The sequence below is a fragment of the Ursus americanus genome, chromosome 5 (genome assembly GCF_024610735.1).
Source record: "Ursus americanus isolate L20-20 chromosome 5, mUrsAme1.1.p, whole genome shotgun sequence".
NCBI lineage: Eukaryota > Metazoa > Chordata > Mammalia > Carnivora > Ursidae > Ursus > Ursus americanus.
In genome coordinates this window covers 54909927-54930556 of record NC_142131.1, presented here as the reverse complement: position 1 = coordinate 54930556, position 20630 = coordinate 54909927, and the positions used below count along the sequence as shown (strand labels likewise).

General features: G+C 39.6%; 1 protein-coding gene across 1 annotated transcript; it reads right to left on the bottom strand.

Moving 5' to 3' along the window:
• Window positions 1-409: 409 nt before the first annotated feature.
• Window positions 410-17824, bottom strand: CDC23 (cell division cycle 23). Its single transcript, XM_045794606.2, has 16 exons — window positions 17643-17824; window positions 17488-17560; window positions 15360-15497; window positions 13808-13850; window positions 12951-13056; window positions 12713-12845; window positions 11006-11183; window positions 10822-10919; window positions 10596-10677; window positions 3019-3172; window positions 2779-2898; window positions 2355-2430; window positions 1988-2049; window positions 1775-1853; window positions 1578-1697; window positions 410-1372 (listed from the first exon to the last, which is right to left on the bottom strand). The coding sequence occupies exons 1-16, from the start codon at window positions 17801-17803 to the stop codon at window positions 1202-1204; spliced, it is 1794 nt and encodes a 597-aa protein (XP_045650562.1). The 5' UTR covers window positions 17804-17824; the 3' UTR covers window positions 410-1201.
• Between the last annotated feature and the right edge of the window lie 2806 nt (window positions 17825-20630).

Genomic DNA, 20630 nt, shown 5'->3' with positions numbered 1-20630 from the left:
CACAGGAGTGGCAGTGGAGATGTGTAACTACTGTACAGCTAAGCCAAGAAAAGCTTTGTAAGAAATGAATTCAAGGGACATTAGATACTTTAAACCTTCCTTAATATAAAATGAAGTGTCATTCCTTAAGAGGTGAATGGGTAACAAACTTGTTCTGGAAACAGTAAAGGAAGGCTGGGCCCTGAGCTCAGAATAATCCATGGCATCTACAGTTCAAATTTATTACAGCGGACACTATAGTCATAACATATTACCTCCTACTGAATACACATGCACAGGCCTAAAACCGTCCAAGAACACAGCAAGAATGCTTCCTTTTACCTTATCTAAACAAGTGATGGCTGAAAAGAACCACTTTGTCAGAGATGAGGAGAAAAATAACTACAACAAAAATATTTATTACAACAGACCAGCTTGAGGTGAGTTTATTCTTGTCTATATAGTCACAAAACAACACTCCTGAATGTCCATGAAATTATCCATTAATCCTGCCTCTTTAGCAAAGAGGCTTTAGTAAGGGGATAGCTAACTCCATAGGCTCTTTTGCCATCAACAGTTCCCTGCAAAGTAAGATTCTTTTTGTCCCTTCTTTGATTCAACTCTAGTAAGTTCCTTTCTATTTGAAAGCTTCCAGGAAGAGTCCTTAAAATGTTTTAGAAGACTGTCTCCACAAAGCAAGAACAAATGTACAGCTTCACTCTGTTCAAATCTTACCTCTGAGAGCATAGTCATGCTTGTAAATCCAAGAATGATGAGATCATGTCTATCCAGTGCCCTGACCTTACTGGGGTACACAGTGCCCTACTGCCTGCAGAGGGTAGAATGGCAAACTTTTCTCCCTTCCATGCCTCTCTAAGAAATCTCTCACTCCCAGCAGCATTAAAACTTTGCTCCTGTAAGCCTTGCCTGTGCTAAAGTGCTGTTAAAGGGTGGTTTTCTAGAGGGGGCGGAAAGAAGGCCAAGATCCGTAGCCCCTCTCTGAACAGAAGGGAAATAGAAGTGCTTCTAACTGGCAAAAGACAATTTCTGTTGCTGCCAGGATTCTTCTATTAGTCTACACCAAAGGTAATTCTATAAACTGTCCCCAAGGAGCTGTACAAACAAAAAACCACGGTCCTTGGAAGAACAGACCATGACCGTTCCTTACACAGAGGTAAGGCTTAACATGGGTCTAGTAATGTGATGGCTTGAAAGTAGCCAACTATGGTGTGACTGAAGATAGGTTGAGTGGAGAAACTCTGCGTGTGGGAGTGTTGTTAGCAGACAGTGAGGCAGGGAGGAAAAAGGGAGTGGGCATCTCAGTAGAGGGAGTCTCGCCTTGGTTTCGCAGTTGTAAAATTTGCCGGAGCAAGGCCTTCCCTTCTTCCCGGGTCTGAAACAAAGTCAGGCAACTGTTTCAAAATATGTCCAAGGCTATTCTCAAAAACAAGTTCTAAAACGCTGATATGAAAGTTTCACAGGTCAAGGTAGCCTTTCCACTTAGCTTCCTCACCTGACATCTTCTACCCTCCGATCACAGTAAAGATCGTAAGTTTGAGCCTAAAATCCAAACCCTTGAATAAAGAACTGCTACTCACATCGTTGAATGCACAACACTTTTGGGCACAAGTTGAAGCTTCATCCCACAGCTTGCACTTAAAATAGTACTGGGCCAAATAGCGGAAAGCAGTGCTCTCCTCCAGGTGCTCCACTATTTCCTAGACAGGGAAAGCAGGAGTGACTGAAGTGGTCAGGACGAGATCAGCAACCCAATTCTCATGTTCATGACACATACCCCACAGGAATAGATATCTTGGATATATTTGATGTAACACTGGGCAGCTTGTTCTGACTCAGTCAACTGTTCATGAAGCCTACAAAATAAATTGGTCTGTAAGTACAAATCGGATCTCAAAGCAAGCTAGTGATAAAAAAAAAAAAAGCACGTGATGCACCATACCAGAGAAGCCAACAGAAATAACAACAACATTTCACTCCTTTCACTCACTTTGCCAGTTTCACCAGAGCCATTTTCTCCACATCTCCCACGGCATAAGCTCTCCAATAACACTGTCAAAAAAATAAACTGGTCACTTTGACCATGGTTCCATATGCCATGACCTACCACATAAAGGCTCAAGTGCTACAAGCCACCCAGAAGTGTGGACTTAGAGAATGCATAGCATTTTTACTAGACCGATATTCTCACTGATGATGTCAGCCCCACTTTGCTTTTTAGCCTATGAGCCTATAAATACTTAAGACTTTCGTATGCAGATAGATCAGAATGAAGGACAATTAGAGCACAGAGAGTCCAACCCTTTATCCAAACTGCTGATTTCCACTCAAATTCTCCAGGACCCAATTGCAGGTACCTTTTTCGCTTCCACTAGTTGATTGAGTTTCTCATAACATTCTCCTAAAGCAACCAGCATACGAGAATCATTGGGCCTAAGAAAAAAGAGGAACGGGCAGTCGGAGCAAAGACTTTAAAAAAAAACTAAAGTCCTCCCTTCAGGAAACACCATCATTGACCACTATTTCAAATCTATACAGTAATTAATCTTTAATCCAATACTTCATATAATTATATTGCTTTGTGTTCACAATTACACTATTATCCCATTAGAATACACTACAAAAAAAATGACCAAAAAACATACAGCATGTTTAAACCCAGGTCTCTAAGAGTCAAAACCATTCACTCACTGTGATTCTTCAGTAGCTATCAAAGGTAAAAGATAAAGAAAAGTATGAGCTCTTCTCATAACAAACACATCATTCACTGGTCAGACTTACCGAAGCTGATGGGCCCGTCTATAATAATAAAGGCAATAAAATGGCATCTTGAGGATTTCATAGGTCTGTCCAAGCCCATACCAGGCTCTGTAGTCCCGTTTATTGACCTCGATGGCATGTCTAAGAAATGGAAGAGAGACTGGTAAGAGGGCAGAATCGAGGTTAGCGACTTGTAGGCTCAAGAGAGGCTCCTAACATCAGAGTAATCCCCTCCACCTCACCCCTCAACTAGAAACTCACCTGTAAGCCTGAATAGCAGCAGATGTGTTCTTCATTTCCATGTACTCATGTCCCATCAGTGTCCAGGCCCCAAGATACCGAGGATTCAGTTTCAGAGCTCTCTGGAAATATAAGGCTGCTTTCTCATGCTGAGAACGCAAACTATAATAATTGCCTGATTGAAAAATAAAAAAGATTTATGAATAACCAGACAGGTAAAAATATAAGTCGACTAAAATAGCATTCCACAGAGCAGGCATGAACCATAACCCATTCCCCCAAAGAGTTTGCAGAAAAACCAAATTGTACATAAAGGGAACATCATCATTCCCTTGGGAAATATAGTGCATCTATCACACGTTCTGGTTTAAAAAAAAAAAAAAAAGGCGTTTCCTGGGGCGCCTGGGTGGCTTAGTCACTAAGCGTCTGCCTTCGGCTCAGGGCGTGATCCCAGCGTTCTGGGATCGAGCCCCGCATCAGGCTCCTCCACTGGGAGCCTGCTTCTCCCTCTCCCACTCCCCCTGCTTGTGTTTCCTCTCTTGCTGGCTGTCTCTCTCTCTGTCAAATAAATAAATAAAATCTTTAAAAAAAAAAAAAAGGCGTCTCCTAACACTTCAAGTTTTTCTTCAGTTAATTTCATCTGGATAGAGCATTTATCCATATTTTCTTTTTCTTCTCCTTTTTTTAAATTTAAATTCAATTGGCCAACATATAATACATCATTAGTTTTTGATGTAATGTTCAATGATTCTTTAGTTGCATGTAACACCAGTGCTCATCACATCACATGCCCTCCTTAATTATCCACATTTTCTTAACAAAGGGTAAGAAGGGATGCCTGGGTGGCTCAGTAGGTTAAGCGTCTGCCTTCAGCTCAGGTCATGATCCAGAATCCTGGGATCAAGTCCCATATCGGGCTTCTTGCTCAGTGGGGAGCCCACTTCTCCCTCTGCCTGCTGCTCCCCCTGCTTGTGCTCTCTCTCTCTGACAAATAAATAAAATATTAAAACAACAACAACCAAAAAAAAGGTAGGAAATTTCTACAGTATGCTTTAGATTGGCAGTGTTCCAACTATATTCCTAGGTTTCTAAAGAGGTACCTCAAGGGATAAAAAGGTAGAGCTCTGAGCTCCTCTCTCCCACAAGAATCAAAACAGGTCTATTAGCATTGTTCTTGAAAAGAACAAGTGAAAGCTTTGGGGATTCAGTTGAAGATTTTATTTGCAAAAAGGGTACAGAAGCCGTTTGTCTTATGTCAATTGGTAAATGGATAAACAAAATGTATATATCCAAACAATGGAATACTAGTCAACATTAAAAAGGAAAGAACTACGATACATGATACAACATGGGTAACTTCAGAAACAGCTAAGTGAAAGAAGCCAGACAATAAGACTAAATATTCCAAGATTCCACTTACATGAAAATTTCAAGAAAAGGCAAAATATAGAATTAGAAGGCAAATCTGTAGCTGCTGGGGGACGCAAGGGGGACTGACCACAAACACACTCAAGAGAACTTCCAAGGGTGCCAGAATATTCTAAACTGGATTTATGGCTATGGTTACACAACTGTATAAATTTACAAAAACTCATCGAACTGTAAACTTAGGGTTGGTAAATTTTATAGTATGTAAATTATACCACAATAAAGCTGTTTTTTTCAATAAAGCTATTTTTAGAAAAAGAATGAGTTGTTTTTTTACAAAAAAGAACAACTGAAAGGGGATTAAAAGGTACAAAATTCCAGTTATAAAATAAATAAGTCAAAGAATGCAAAGTACAGCATAGGGAATACAGTCAATAATACTGTAATAACTGTATGGTGACTACGCTTATCCTGGTGAGTGTTCAGTAATATACAGAACTGTCAAATCTCTGTGTTGTACACCTGAAACTAATACATTATACTTAAATAATTTAAAAATCCCACAAATCCGGGGCGCCTGGGTGGCGCAGCGGTTAAGCGTCTGCCTTCGGCTCAGGGCGTGATCCTGGCATTATGGGATCGAGCCCCACGTCAGGCTCCTCTGCTATGAGCCTGCTTCTTCCTCTTCCACTCCCCCTGCTTGTGTTCCCTCTCTCGCTGGCTGTCTCTCTCTCTGTCGAATAAATAAATAAAATCTTTAAAAAAAAAAAAAAAAAAATCCCACAAATCCTGTTTCTAATGTAGCTATGAAGCAGAATATGTCTCATGGTAAAAATGAAAAAATAACCTAAACTGTTATTAGCTGGGGAATAGGGAAAAGGAAGGAATGAAAGCTGTATGTATCAACATGGTATATTTCTAGGTCAAAATATTGATTCCCCACCCAGAAAAAGGGATATAGGCCTATATAAGCCCTAGGTACTAAAGGAATGAGGATGATGAAGATATTAAAGAAGTCAGAACAAGCCAAGTTTTGAGTAAAGATCAGTAAATGAGATTTTTTTAAATCTCATTTGGAAGAGCTAAAATATAATGAATGGATACAACATCCTGGGCAATCTACATTGTTGTAAGTGCTTTCTAGGCATTAATTTATCTAATCCTCATGACAACTACCTGAGAGAAAAATTTACTGTTATCCCTTTATTAATGAGAAAACTATAGCATAGACAGGTTAGGTCCAAGGTCACACAGCTAGTTAGTAATAAGTAGAACCAAGATTTAAACTTGAGTAGTCTGGTTCCAGAGTCCAAACTTAACTATGCCACACTATAGTATATGCTGTTTTATATATACATAAAGTGCTGTCTCTCAGAGATTGGGACTCCAGAAAAGACACAGAAGGAAACAATCAATTCATATCACGACATAAGAGCAGAAGCAAGGACTAAACAAACAGGAGATCCCTGCCACCACTGAATTCATATGAGGGTTCATTCTCTCTCAGGTCCTTAGTTTCTTTTCTTCTCTCCATCCTTCTTTCTCTTTTTTAATTCCTCTGAATTGGCTACAATGTAAAAGCTGAAGTGTATTTTTTGTCATAAACTAATATTCCTTATTTTTTTATTTTTAAGGTAGGTGGGCTGAATTCAACAAACATTTATTGGCTTATGTCATGCACTGTGCTAGGCATTTACAGATATGCGGAGAAAAAAAAACAGTTCATTAAGGAGTTCACCTCAAGGGGCACTTGGGTGGCTCAGGTGGTTAAGCATCTGCCCTCACCTCAGGTCATATCCCTGGAGCCTGGGATCCAGCCCCCCTGTCAGGATCCCTGCTCAGCGGGGAGTCTGCTTCTTCCTTCCTCCCCCTAAACCCCCTGCTTGTGCTTTCTCTTGCTCTCTCTCTCTCAAATAAATAAAATCTAAAAAAAAAAAAAAAGCGTTCACCTCAAGATTATTAAAAAAACAAGAAACTCCTAAATCATTACTCTTCATATATGCCTCATTTGATTTTAATTGGCTCTAAGAGGTGAAAAAAAAGATTGTTCCTTATCTCCCCAATCTCTGTTCCCTTTTTTCACAGACAGGGCACTGTTACCCAGTTGCCAATTCCTGTTTGTTCTATTTCCTAAATATCTTCTAAATCCAACAGCCTCTCTCCATCCCTTGTGCCAATACCTCAGTGTAAGCTCTCAGCATCATCCCTAGACTGGATTATTGCAAAAGTCTCCTAGCTGGTCTCCCTGCTTCTAGTCTTGCCCTTTTTCTAATCTTCCCAGCATGTTGTCTCCAGTCATCATTTGAAAATGAAAATCTGAGAACTTTCATCACTCTCTGATTCAAAATCCTTCAGAAGACTCCTATCACCTTCAAAATAAAATCCGAATGTTCAGCAAGGCATAGAAGACTCTTCAATATTTGGCCCCTTTGTGAACATTCCCACCACCCACACCATGCTTCCAGACACGGAGCTACTTCAGGCACAATGCCTGTTTCATACTTCAGTCCCTCTGCAGTGCAATGCCCTTCCCAAGTCAATCCTTCTCCTCCCTTACTGAACTCTTTCACTTCTGCCCAGCCTTCAAGCACCACCTTCTCAAGAAGACTTACTTAATCACAGGCCAGAGCAGGTATCTTTCATATGTACTCTCTTAGTATCTTCAGTTTACCTCAATCCTAACACTTGACCCATTGCATTATAGTTATTTTATTAGACTTCCTCAATAGGCAATGAGGGTAGGTACTACAAAACCAAATTTGGCACAGTGCATGGCACTCAGAAGATGCTCAAAAGATGTTGTCTGAATAAAAGAGAGTTCTGCCCTCATCTTAATAGACTTTATCTTTTCTTCATAATGCTGACACTGAAAAGATCATTTATTCCTACTTTCACCTATGTCCAATAGGTCCTATTATATATATATATATATATTTTAATGCTTTTTTCCCATAATGAACACAACTTCCTCAAGGGCTAAAAATAGTGAATTGATGGACTGAAATTCTATCAGTTTATTAAGAACTTCCTGACCTAGAAAGATATGAATGTATGATCTCAACGTAGTGTCATCAAACACCCAGCAACAGACATCTCCCTTTCGTTTCCAAGGAAGCTAGACTTTCAATTACAAACAACCAAGCTTACTTTTATCCAAAAGTGGCCACTGGTGTGTTGATGCCAACTGATCAGGTCACACTAGTGTGGTGGAGTACATAGGGCCATGGTTCTCAACCACGGATGATTCTAACCCCAAGAGTTGGCAGTATCTGTGTGCATCTTTGGTTGTCACAACTGGGGGGAGAGGGGGTGCTGGCATCTAGTGGGTAGAAGAGGGGGATACTGCTAACACCCTACAATGCACAGGACAGCACCCACTACAAAAAAAATTATCAGCCCAAAATGTCGATAGTGCAAAGATTGAAATACCCGTATACAGAGAAACAGGGACTCTCATCTCTTTTCAGAGGTTTAGAAATTCTTATCAACTTTCAGTAATATTAAGGTTAAACTATACACACCTTTGAACCACCCTTCACTGTTAAGAAGATTTTATACAGAAATAGTTGCATAAACATGCAAAAATAAATGTACACAAACAAAGATGGTTCCTGATCAGATGATGCACCAGGGGATGCCCTTATCTCTTGACAAGTCTTCTCCCACTTGCCAGTGATTCCTTGTAATTAGAATATTGTCAAGGCTAGACCTCAAACAAACAGGGCTTCTTGATGGTTTCATCCCTCATAGTCATATTTATCCTAGAAGCCACCTCTCCTGAGATACAATTGCAAACAAAGGCTTTAGCCAAGTGTGTAACAGCCTTCCTGGTAAAAGGAGCCTTAAAGCTCACTATGGGACAGTCCCTGACTGTAATGACTTCACATCAGGTCCAGAGTGTCTTAGAGACCAAAAGCCACCAATGGATGATGGGAAAATGACTTATTAAACACCAGGCAATGCTTACAGATATGCCTGAAGTAATACCTAAAACCTGTCAAACTTTAAACCCGGCTAACCTTATGCCTGGACCTAACCATCATAGCTTCTATAGAGCATAACTGTTCAGAGATCATTGATCTTGCTTATTCTAGTCAACCAGATTTAAAAGATTCCCCTAATAAAAATGCAGACAACAATTGGTTTACCAATGGCAGTCGTGTCATGAAAAAGGGGTAAGAAAAGGTGGGTATGCTATAGTCAGTCTAACTCAGACTGTTGAGGCCAAAGCCCTGTCAGCAAACACGTCTGCCCCCAAAACAGAATTAATAGCACCCACTTGTGCTTTGCATTTGACAAAAGCCTTAAAAATATTTATACTGACTCCAAATATGCCTTCCTAGTCCTATATGCCCATGGAGCAATTTAAAGAAAAGGAGATTATTATCAAGCCGTAACTCCCCAATCCAATATGGGCCTGAAATTATTTCACATTCAAAGAATGGCCCTCCAAAACCAAGTAGCCCTTGAAATCCTGACTGCAGTTCAAGGAGGCCCAGTATTAGATGGTTGCCTCCTGGCTGGGACCCAATGGCTATGCAACTCTAACTTGTGGCCATGACTTCCCCCAGGCTGGATAGGCCACTGTACTCTGGGTTCTGCCTGGATGCACAGATGCATTATTAAAATCATTACCAACCGAGGTAAACTTCCCGATTTAAAACAGTGGTGGACATGTTCTGTATCTCCTTGTATGACCACCTGGCATCCATCTTTGTTCCCTCTTTAAGACTGGAGGTTGCTGTTTGACACACAGAAGCTCTTAATAAGTACATGGTCAAATCCCTAAATGACACTCAAAATAACATTTCTCTATTAAATACTAAAGTAATACAAATGTGTAAAGCAGCTTTACAAAACAGAATGGCAGTAGGTGTTTTAATTTTTTCAAAGGTAGAACTCGCGTTATCATAAAAACAGAATGCTGAGTATACATTCCAGATTACCACAAAAATATTTCTGGGTTTTTAACTGACATGGACACTCAAATTGGTGCTTTAAATGATCTCTCTTTCCTTTAGTGATTGCTTTAAACTCCTGGACTGGAGGAAAATTATGGTCAACTATTAAGCATCTCCTTATTGGACTTCTCATTCTTATAGCCATACTAATCTTAATGCATTGTCTTCTTCAGTATCTCTCTGCTTGGTCCTGAGACTCCATCCCTACATGACTTCGACAGATGATCCCTTCTACTCAAAGAGATTCATGTATGTTGACCACATACATTGAATTCAGCTGCCTCCCCTTTCATAACTCCCCTCTGTGTTCCCCAACGGACCAATGTTGACCCTAGGTAGGTACATTTCTATGCCCCTAATCAGCAGGAAGAAGTTAAAGAAGATGATACCTACCACCTTCAACAACCTTAAAGATTTAAGGGTCAAAATTGTTTGGGGGGGGGGGAATGATGAGGGAGCAGAAGGCAAGCTGAAGACAAAGCATAAGCTGACACCCTGCAACCTCCCCCAACGCCCCCACTCCTGGGTGGGACAGGTGTGACTTTCTTTCAAGAATCTCCCAGCTATCTTAATGCCAATACCTTGCCAGAGGGGAAAACAACCTTAATTTGACAATGGCAAGGCCTCCAGTGTCTTGCAGGTATCTTGTAGGTAGTCCTCTTTAGCATATGAAAGGTCTTTTGAAGTATATAATCACCACTCCTCAAGACCCCAGTGCAGCAACTCTTTCTGCCTACAGGTCCTGTCCCTGTGCATTAATAAAACCACCATTTTGTGTGTGTGTGTGTGCGCGCGCACGCACACACACACACAGAGATGGTTCCTGAAACTATTTTTATATTAACAAACAGTGGCCACAACTTGCATAACAGAAAATGATTACATAAAAATGATGGCACATCTGTGTAATAAAATACTAAATAGCCATCAAAAATAACACAAATCTGGATGTACTAAATAAAAAGATAGAAAACATATATTGTTAAGTTAAAAAAAAAAGAGCAAGTTACAAATCAGTGTGTATACTGATACAGTTTTTGCAAGCAAGTTATACACACACATGCACCCACACACACATTTTTAGCATTCACACAGAAAAATATTCTGGAGTCATGTTCACTGAACAATCTTGGGGGTGGGATTATACCCACCTTTTACATTCTATAATATATAATTTTATAATCCTTGATGCTTTTATACTGTTATTTTTAATTAATATTACTTACAATAAAAATAAATCTTAAAAGAAAAAAAAGTAGTGACTCTTACCAATTACACAACATGTTTCTACACGATATTTATCTATCTCACAGAGGTTGTGAGCCAGATAACTCAACTCAGATTTCATGCTCTGGAAGAAAAGAGAAAGACAATCTAAGCATCAGTGAGGAACCCCCTGAACTATTTTTCTCATAGCTAATGCCACTCAGTGACAATCCAACCCAGGAGATTAAAGCACAGAAGAGCTTGATCAAGTCTAAGCAAAGCAGCTCACCCTGACATAAAGAAGGTTGGAGAATGTGTCCATATTTTCAATCCTGTAAGGGTCTTGTTTCCTTAGTTCATTAAAAATAGAGAGAGCTTTGTCAATATCTGTAGAAAGAAGATAAGAGAGATTAGAAAACAACACAGTGCCACCTTCAGGATTTGATGGTATTTCATTGTCCTTATTCACTCACCTCTGATATTGTGATAGGCAACTGCAATTTGGGAAACAATATATGAGCTCTTAGAGAAGCCCACATCAATGAGATTCTGATACTTTTGCAGGGCCTCCTCTATCAACTGCAACTCTGTGTATATATGAGCCAGAAAAAACTCTTTCATCCAGGTGTCTGGCAAAGACAGGAACTTCAGCTGGCAGCAGGAGAGAGAGGGACACACTTAATATACTTTGACCTCTCTCCCAAATGAACATCAAGGAACTATCTTTATTGTCTAAAGAAATTTATCACCAAAACTTTATGAGAGCACCTAACAATGAATAAGGGCAATTCAATCAAGTGAAGAGGACTCACAAGCACAACAGGGAGGAATGACCTAGTTGAGGAAGACTTCAAAGAAAAGATAGGATTTGGGGTGAATCTTAGAGGATGGATGGAACTTGAAAAGAAAAAGAGAGGAAGAGAAAAAGACATAAAGACAGGCAAAACAATCCTGATGAGTGTGTGTGAATAGGATGAAGAAACTAGCTTGGTTTAAGGGGAGGCTATGTGCTCAAAAATAGTGAAAAAAATAAGACTGAACTGGTAGGGCAGGTCCTATGGTGCAAAAGGAAGTGGGATGCAATAGGAAACCACTACAATTTTTGGAAAGAGAATGACACAATGACATGGGTGTTTTAAGACTAAGTGTGAAAACGGTATATACAATAGTTTGGGAATGGGAGTGTATAAATGGAAAAGCTAGATAGGAAAGTAGCTATTAATTTTAAGTAATAAATCTAAGTTGAAAACCAAGATGGCAAAGAAAACTAAGAGAAAGAGATGCATACAAGAAGGAAACCATGGCGAGGTCTGGCAACTGACTAGATGAAAGGAGATTAAGAGAAAGAACAAATATGACTGTGCGGCATCAAGACTGAGTGTCTTGAGAAATAGTGATGCTATCAAGGGAGTCTCTCAAGCTGGAAGGAAGAAAGAATTTGGCAGGCAAGATCAGAAACTTGGTTTTGCATATTTTGAGTTCAAAGATAAAACAAACTTTCAATGAAACTCTAGTAGGCAGTTAGAAATATTGAATATGAGTAAACCAAGATAAGATTTCAGACACGGATTTAGCAGCACATGTCATTATTGGGGGAAATCAACCAGTCTTTGGCTCTTTAAAGTCAGCAAAATGAAGTATATTATCAATTCCATTAACTACTGAAGAATGGCAAAATAAACTCTATAGAAAATGTCCTCTAACAATGACTAATAAAATGACTGCAGTTTATAAAGCAGTTTCATATACATTATTTCATTAATTAACAAATCTGTAAATCTTTATAGAGTCCTAGGACAGCCCAGAAGAGACCTTAAAAATGTTTTTAATACAATCCTTGGTATCAGAGAAACCTTTCCTGTGGCATCTTTGGAATGAGGAAACAAAGTATACTAACATTTAGTCTATACAACAAGTTACAGTAAAACTTGAATGTGAAAACATGAAATAAAGAGAAGATACTCTAATATATCTACACACAAATCCAACAGCAACTACCAGCCAAGAGCCAGACATCAGACTTTCAAAGGAAGACTGAAATTCCAACAGTGAAAGAGATTAGAGAAGGAGCAAGGACTTAGCTACAAGTAAAGGTTTAGCAAACCTCTCTCTTCCCATCCCATTACAGAATTACACAAGACTTGGAGAAGAGAGTCTTTCACATAAATTTCTCAATTTACCATCTCTTTGTCTGTAATCAAGTTACAGAGTTCTAGCCAGGCTCCCCAATGCAAAGGCAAAACATGAGTAGCCTCCACAAACACATCAATAGCCTCTTTCACTAGGTCCAGTTTTCGAAGCACCACACCGTATCTAGGAAGGCAAGAAACAATTACAGGAGAGGTTAATGTTTCATAACACCTCCCTTCTACTCAGGAGAAAATGATATAGAAAAATCCAAATTACTCTAACACTTACAGATAAAGGCCAAATCCATCAAGTTCCCGAGCCTGGTGTTTTTTGCTGAGCTCCACTCTCAATTCTCTAAGTGCCTCATTTTTTACTTGTCCTTTCTCCAGGGGACCTGGGAAACAAAATCTCAGATATAAGGAAAGACCGCCAACGTTCATTTCATAGACCTAGACATTCCCTTTGACATCAACCAAAGTTACAACTAGAACTTATAGCAAATGCTGAGAAGTGGCCAACAACATCTTACACAATCATTTACTTTGTTCCTGAAATTACAACTGATAACTGGTCTGCAGCCATATTTTGTTAGGCCTACAGAGGTTGTTTTTTGGGTTTTGGGGTTTTTTTAAATTAATTTATTTATTTTAGACAGAGAGAGAGCATGCGCGCACATAAGTGGGGGGACGTGAGGGAGGGAGAGAGAGAGAATCTCAAGCAGACTCCTAGCTGAGCGTGGAGCTTGTAGTGGGGGGGCTCAACCTCAGTACCCTGAGATCATGAACTGAGCCGAAATCAACCAACTGAGCCACCCAGGCACCCCAGGACCGCAGAGGTTTTTAAAAATTTGAAATAGTTACCAATGTTTAAAAATCACAAGCCTCAAATAAAAACCTGTATTTCCAGCTTCAATTTCCAAAGAATGGGGTAGGGCCAAGGGAAGAAAGCCTTGACAACACTAGGCCCACATTTCCCCAAGGCAGCCCTCAGCCAGAGGTATGTAACAAGCAGGAAGTTGTGTTCCCCCATTTGTAACAGACCTCCTAGGTCCACTTCACACATTTGTATTACCTGCCTGGCTCATGTAGGCATTTGAGTGTGCAACCCCTGCTTTAGCCCAAAAGATAAGAGAAAGAAATTCATACCTAGGCTATCAACTGTTTCATCATCCTTCTTCTTTTCTCCAGACTGTAAGAGAAAAATCAATGAAAAGGTCTTTTCTCAGTTTATTTTGAAACTCATTCTAAAAACTAGCAACCTGATTCCAGCTAAAGGGCCCAAGTCCAAACAAAATGGCAAATACTACTAGTCACTACTCTTTTTCATTTTGTAAAGATTTATTTATTTATTTATTTATTTATTTGTTTGTTTGTTTATTTATTTATTTATTTTAGAGTGAGACAGAGACAGAGAAACAGAAAGAGAGCAGAGCAGAGAAGAGGAGCAGAGGGAGAGTCCTAAGCAGACTCTGCACTGCGTGTGGAGTCCAACATAGAGCTGGATCCAACAACCATGAGAACAAACCAGAGCGGACACCAAGAGTCAGAGGCTCAACCAGCTGCGCCACCCCGGCACCCCATGGTCACTACTCTTAAACAATTCAAGGGCTCCCAATGGTCAAATCTGGAATAACTTGAGCACCAAGATAATTAAGTACAGTACTAAATTATAAACAAAAATATAGGAATCTTTGAGTTCACACTGATATTAAACAAATAAATGGAGATGGGGAGGGAAAGCTCATGTACAGTAGAATGCCAAGTGGCAAGCAGTAAACGTGGAGAGAACAAAGGTGTGGAAAATCATCATTTGGCAAAATCATAGTAAGGAATACTTCAGGCAAGAATTAACAATGATTATTTAGGTTATTGACATTTTATGGCTATCACAAAAAATACTTTAATAAATATCCCTATTCATATATCCTTGTACATATATTGAAGTATTTCTACTGGACAAGTTTCTTAAAATAGAATCATCTGGTCATAGTATTTCAAATGGACATAATCTGCCAAAATTGACTTTCAAAATGTCTTTATGAAATTTTACTACTAAAATAGGGAGTCTACTACCTCACACCTTTGTCAATAATGAACATTATCAGGGCACATGGCTGGCTCAGTCAGAAGAGCATTCGACTTGTGATCTTGGGGTCGTGAGTTATAAATAAATCTTTAAAAAATACACTAATAAAGATTTCATTTTTTAAAGTAATCTCTATACCCAATGTGGGGCTCAAACTCATAACCCCAAGAGATCAAAAGTCACATGCTCCACCAACTGAGCCAGCCAGGCACCCTTATCAATAGTTTTAATATTTTAGGGCACCTAGTAGCTCAGTCGGTTAAGCGTCTGCCTTCGGCTCAGGTCATGATCCCAGGGTTCTGGAATCAAGCCCTACATGGGGCTCCATACTCAGTGGGCAGTTTGCTTCTCCCTCTCCCTCTGCCCCTCCCCTTGCGTGTGCTCTCTCTCTGTCAAATGAATAAATAAAATGTTAAAAATACATAGTTTAAATATTTTCTTTTATACCATCACTTTTCAACTTTATGACACCTTCTTTATTACTGTTAAGTATTTATAAAGTACATTTAACAAGTAAACTGCTAAACTATTTAAAAGATTACAATTTTCCCCCTTGGTATTAAATATGGATGCTTCGCTGAAGGCAGAATGACATCTTAAAATGGCCCTCACCAGATATCTGGAATACATGTATAGGAAATAGGCTTTCTTGCTATTGCAGCCATGCAGGAAATGTGCTGCCCGATCATACTCTTTAACATCAAAGTAGGCTTTGGCCAGGGTGTAAGCGTCCATATCCTGGGCATCCTCCTAGAAGAGAGACAAGTTTATGTAAGTGTTAGAGAAGAAGACAACAAAAATTCAAATTTAAGAAGCATATTCATTAAAAAAAAGAAGCATATTCATTTATTTTAAGATGTAAGAAAAATATTTTTTTCCTCCCAAAAACCTAGCATACATATGTGTGCACATATATTTATTTACATATACATATATATGTAAATTACTTTTGTATATTATTTTATTATAACCTAAGGTTATGTAACTTTTTTAAAAAAGATTTTTTTGACAGACAGAGAAAGGAGGAGAGAGAGAGAGAGAGAGAGAGAGAACACAAGCAGGGGGAGGGGCAGAGGGAGAGAAAGAAGCAGGGTCCCGCCCTGAGCAGAGAGCCCGATGTGGGGCTCCATCCCAGGACCCTGAGATCATGACCCAAGTCGAAGGTAGACGTTTAACCGCCCCCTAAGGTTATGGAACTTTTTTTCAAAATAAAAAGTTGGGGGAAAAAATTAAAAATTTAAAAAGTAAACCAAGACATTCAGAAATGCGTATTGTTTCTTTAAATGCAGTGTAAAGTTGCATAGGTTTAGTGTTAGGGACCTGGATTCAAATTGCCATTCCTTGATTTCCTGGTTTCATGATATTAATAGGGAAGTTACTTAGTTTCTCTGAAAATTCCTTTCTTCATCAGTAAAATGGAGCAAGTAGCATAGATTTGATGAAGAAAAAGTGGAAAAGTCATGGAAATGTCTAGCATTAATATGACATTTGCTGCTGCTTCTAGGCTTTCAAATATGTACAAAAATGCAATCTACTGTGCAATTACTTGTATTTTTTATACTTCAAAAGGTTTTGACATGTTAGTATTGCAAAAAGAATAGAACACAGACATAATTCTGTATGTAAATAAAATAGATGATGCATATATGTTTAAAAAAGCATACAATCCCCCCAAATTCTAGGAGTAAGTTGATTAAAACTTTAATAACTTCATTCTCTTCATCCTTCTTGCTGCAAATACTACCAGAACAAAACTGGAACCAACACATATTCAGCGTTTTCTTCATTGGAACAAGTCCTAAATGTGTCCATTCGGCTTAGGAGTCTAGTGGCCTTTTTCACATCCACTCACCATTTTCTTTTTTCCTTCCCCACCCTCTCTCATCTCCATTATACCTTTTGGAGTAGGAAATATCCACTGTATTTAAGTGTGTGCGTGCATGTGGGGGGTGTCAAAAAATGGCATCTTCAGGAAAACAAGTGGATTATGATGAAATCATTCAGACTACTACACAGACTATGTAAAAATACCTGTTATATAGATCATACATAAAATATATTCATAGCTCGTTTAATTTTCTGAATAGCTCCTTAAAGTAGATACTATTATTATCTGCATTTCACAGATGAAAAACGTATGGCTCAGGATATTATGTAAGTTGCCAAAAGTCACTGGTGTAGCTGAGATTTGAACCCAGAACTATCTGAATCCAAAGCCAGTTTCATACTGTTGTTAAAACCTTTGATTCTTCTCGGGGTTCCTGGGCGGCTCAGTTGGTTAAGCGGCCGCCTTCGGCTCAGGTCAAGATCTCAGGGCCCTGGGATCGAGACCCATATCGGGCTTCCTGCTCAGTGGGGAGTCTGCTTCTCCCTCTGCCCTCCCCCTGCTTGTGCTCTCTCTCTGACAAATAAATAAATAAAATCTTAAAAAAAAACCAAAGCCACCTTTGATTCTTCTCATCGTTAAGAACAGCGGGCTGGGGTACAAAACCTTAAAAGGCTGAAAATCTTAAAACAAGGACTGTTTACTAATTCTCTCCAGCTTAAGTAAAGCACCACCAGATCTTTACAAAGATCGACAAACCCACACCGATAAGATCGCTTAGAACATCCAGCTCTTTAAATGCTTGAATTCCCTTGACAATCGTTCCTGATAAGCAGTAAGCTTCCATCCAACGACAGAGCACTCGGTGTAACTCTTCGGGTTGATAAGGAGCGTCGGCAGTGATGATGTCCTTACCTCTGTAATAGGCGGCGGCGGCTGCAGCTCCGCCAGAGGCAAGGCGGGGAGGGAGAAGGCCAACTCCGCGGACCTGGAACACCCAAACTGAATTAGATCCACAGCCCCAAAGGCCAAGGATCCAAGTCCAGTCCCTTCCGACCCCGACATCTCACCATTTGCTACTATGCAGTAGGCCCCGCTCCCGGGTAAGACCTGCGATGAGTAGCAGCTGCTTCTTAATTTCTCGCAAATTTGAGAAATCGCTGCTCGCTGACAGGACCGGCCCCACCGCAGCAGTCACAACCACCGGGACTACAGAGGGACTCGCAGCCATTTTCCTGTCTTGCCACTCCAACCAATCACCAGCGATAATACTAGCGGTCCGTCTGCACCAAAAAAGTCTGCCAGTTACTGGTAGGCTTCTGCTCCAGAATATCCAATCAGAGGTGTTACTTCTCTCAACGTCACCAAGAGGCCGGGAAAGAAGAGACAAGCCCATCTCCGATTGGTCAAGACCTACTGGGGCGGGAAAGTTAGAACTAGAGAGGGTGCAGGGAGGAGAAGAAAAAAAAAAAAGGCATTGTCTCTGGGCGGGGCAAAGAGGGACCAGCAACTAGAATAGGTGGATTGGGAAACTGGGGCTGGGAGTAGGGACAAGAAACGTTGCAGAAGGGAAAATACCCTGCACCTTAGTGGTGATGTAGTTGGACGAGAGAGTGTGTTCTGTGGGCAGATTCCGTGCTACTGAATGGCGAAATGATACACGTGTCTAGCAAGGTTGCCCGCTATCCTCTGGATTATTCCTTGAGTAGGAGGCTGTATGGCCACAGGTGGAGAATCCTTCCTCTTTATCCACCCCAGGGGGGTAAGGATAATTAACATTTATTGAGGGTTTACCATATAACAGGTTCTGCGCTTTTTACAAGTATAGTCTGGTTTAACCTTTTAAAACAGCTCTATGATATTCGTATCATCCCAATTTTACAGATAAAATGGAACCTCAAGGAGTTTCTATCACTTTTCAAGGAGAGAGTCTAGACTATATGCCAGATATACCCCTAGCGTTCTTAAACACTACGTGAACATTTTCAACCTTTTTTTTTCTTTAAACCTTTCATAGTAATATATGACTTTACCAGCTCTCTTGAGAATTTCTCAAATCATTTGTCATTCCTTAGGTGTTATATAGAAGTGCTTTTAGGTTAAAGCCTGTTGTTTTAGACTAGTATATTTTATTAAAATACATCTATATGTATTATTAAAGATTGTATTATAAAGTCAACTTTATTGCACTGTAATATACAGTATGTGAGGCAGAAATCTATTTTTTTCTTGTTACACAAATTATGTACACTTTATACTTGTTTTAAATTTATAGTTTAAGAAAAAAAGCATGATTTGTTAGCAAATACAAAAATTACGTTATATCATACCCATGTGTATATCTCTTTCCTTTTCTTTTTTTTTTTTAAGATTTTATTTATTTATTCGACAGAGATAGAGACAGCCAGTGAGAGAGGGAACACAAGCAGGGGGAGTGGGAGAGGAAGAAGCAGGCTCCTAGCGGAGAAGCCTGATGTGGGGCTCGATCCCATAACGCCGGGATCACGCCCTGAGCCGAAGGTAGACGCCCAACCGCTGTGCCACCCAGGCGCCCCTTTCCTTTTCTTTTTGTCAGAGAGAGCACGCATGCAGAAGCAGGGAGAGCAGCAGGCCCTGGGAGAAGCAGATGCCCCACTGAGCAAGGAGCCGGCTATGGGACTTGAGCCCAAGACCCTGAAATCATGACCTGAGCCGAAGGCAGACGCTTAACCAACTGAGCCACCCAGGAGTCCCACACGTGTGTATAAATACTGAATATAAACTGTATATATATGACATGTAGGATGAAATGTAATTGTTTATGGCTTTATAGGTAGTCAAATAATTTCATGGCTTGTTTAGAATTCTTACATTTTTCCCTTTAAAATATCACATTTTTTACAATTGTATATGATTTTCTAATTTTCTATATCTTTTTTTAAAATAATAAAATAGAGAAGATTCCAAAATGCTTTTGGCAAGTACTTATCTACAAACAACACATAGTGGGTGCAACCAGTCTTTTGTCCCAATGAATGAAAACCTAAATTGCATAGAATTGTCATATATTTTTTAAACAACATTTAAAACCATAGTCGTTCTAGTAGTATTATTTTGTATTATGTTTTTTAATGTAACATTATATAATATTTATTCTTATACCATCCGTCCTCCCCCAGTCCCTCCTATTACATGGATTTTGTAGCTTTCTATTTTTTTAAAGATTTTATTTATTTGAGAGAGTGTGAGAGGACAAGTTGGGGGATGGGGCACAGAGGGAGAGGGAGAAGCAGACCCTGTGTGGCTCTATCTCAGCACCCTGGGATTATGACCTGAGTCGAAGGAAGATGCTTAACCGACTGAGCCACCCAGGCACCCCGTAGCTTTCTATTTTATGACATTTTTTCTGTTGCAAAAATAATGTATGGTCAATGTGGAAAACTTGCATACAGTAACCATAAGGAATAATAAATATACCATTACACACCTATATTAGAATGGCCAAAATCCAGAACACTGACAACACCAAATGCTGGTAATGATGCGGAGCAGTAAGAACTCTCATTCATTGCCACCGGAATGCAAAATGTAAAACCACTTTGGAAGATAATCTGGCAGTATCTTAGAAAATTTAACATATTCTTACTATACAATCCAGTCATCATGCAACCAAGGGAGTGGAAAACATATCCACACAAAAACTTGTTTATAGCAGCTTTATTCATAATTACCAAAACTTGAAAACAATCAACATTCCTTCGGTAGGTGAATGGATGAATAAACTGGTACATACAGAAAACAGAATATTTTTTCAGCACTAAAAAGAAATGAGCTATCAAGCCATGAAAAGACACAGAAGAAACTTCAATGCATTTGACTAAGTGTAGGAAGCCAGTCTGAAAAGGCTACCTATTGCATGATTCCAACTATATGACATTCAGAAAAAGGCAAAACTATGGAGACAGTAAAAAGGTTAGTGGTTTCTAAGGGATGGGGGGAGAGTGGGATGAATAGGCATAACACAGAGGATTTTTAGGACAGAGAAACACTCTGTATGATACTGTAATGCTGAACACCTG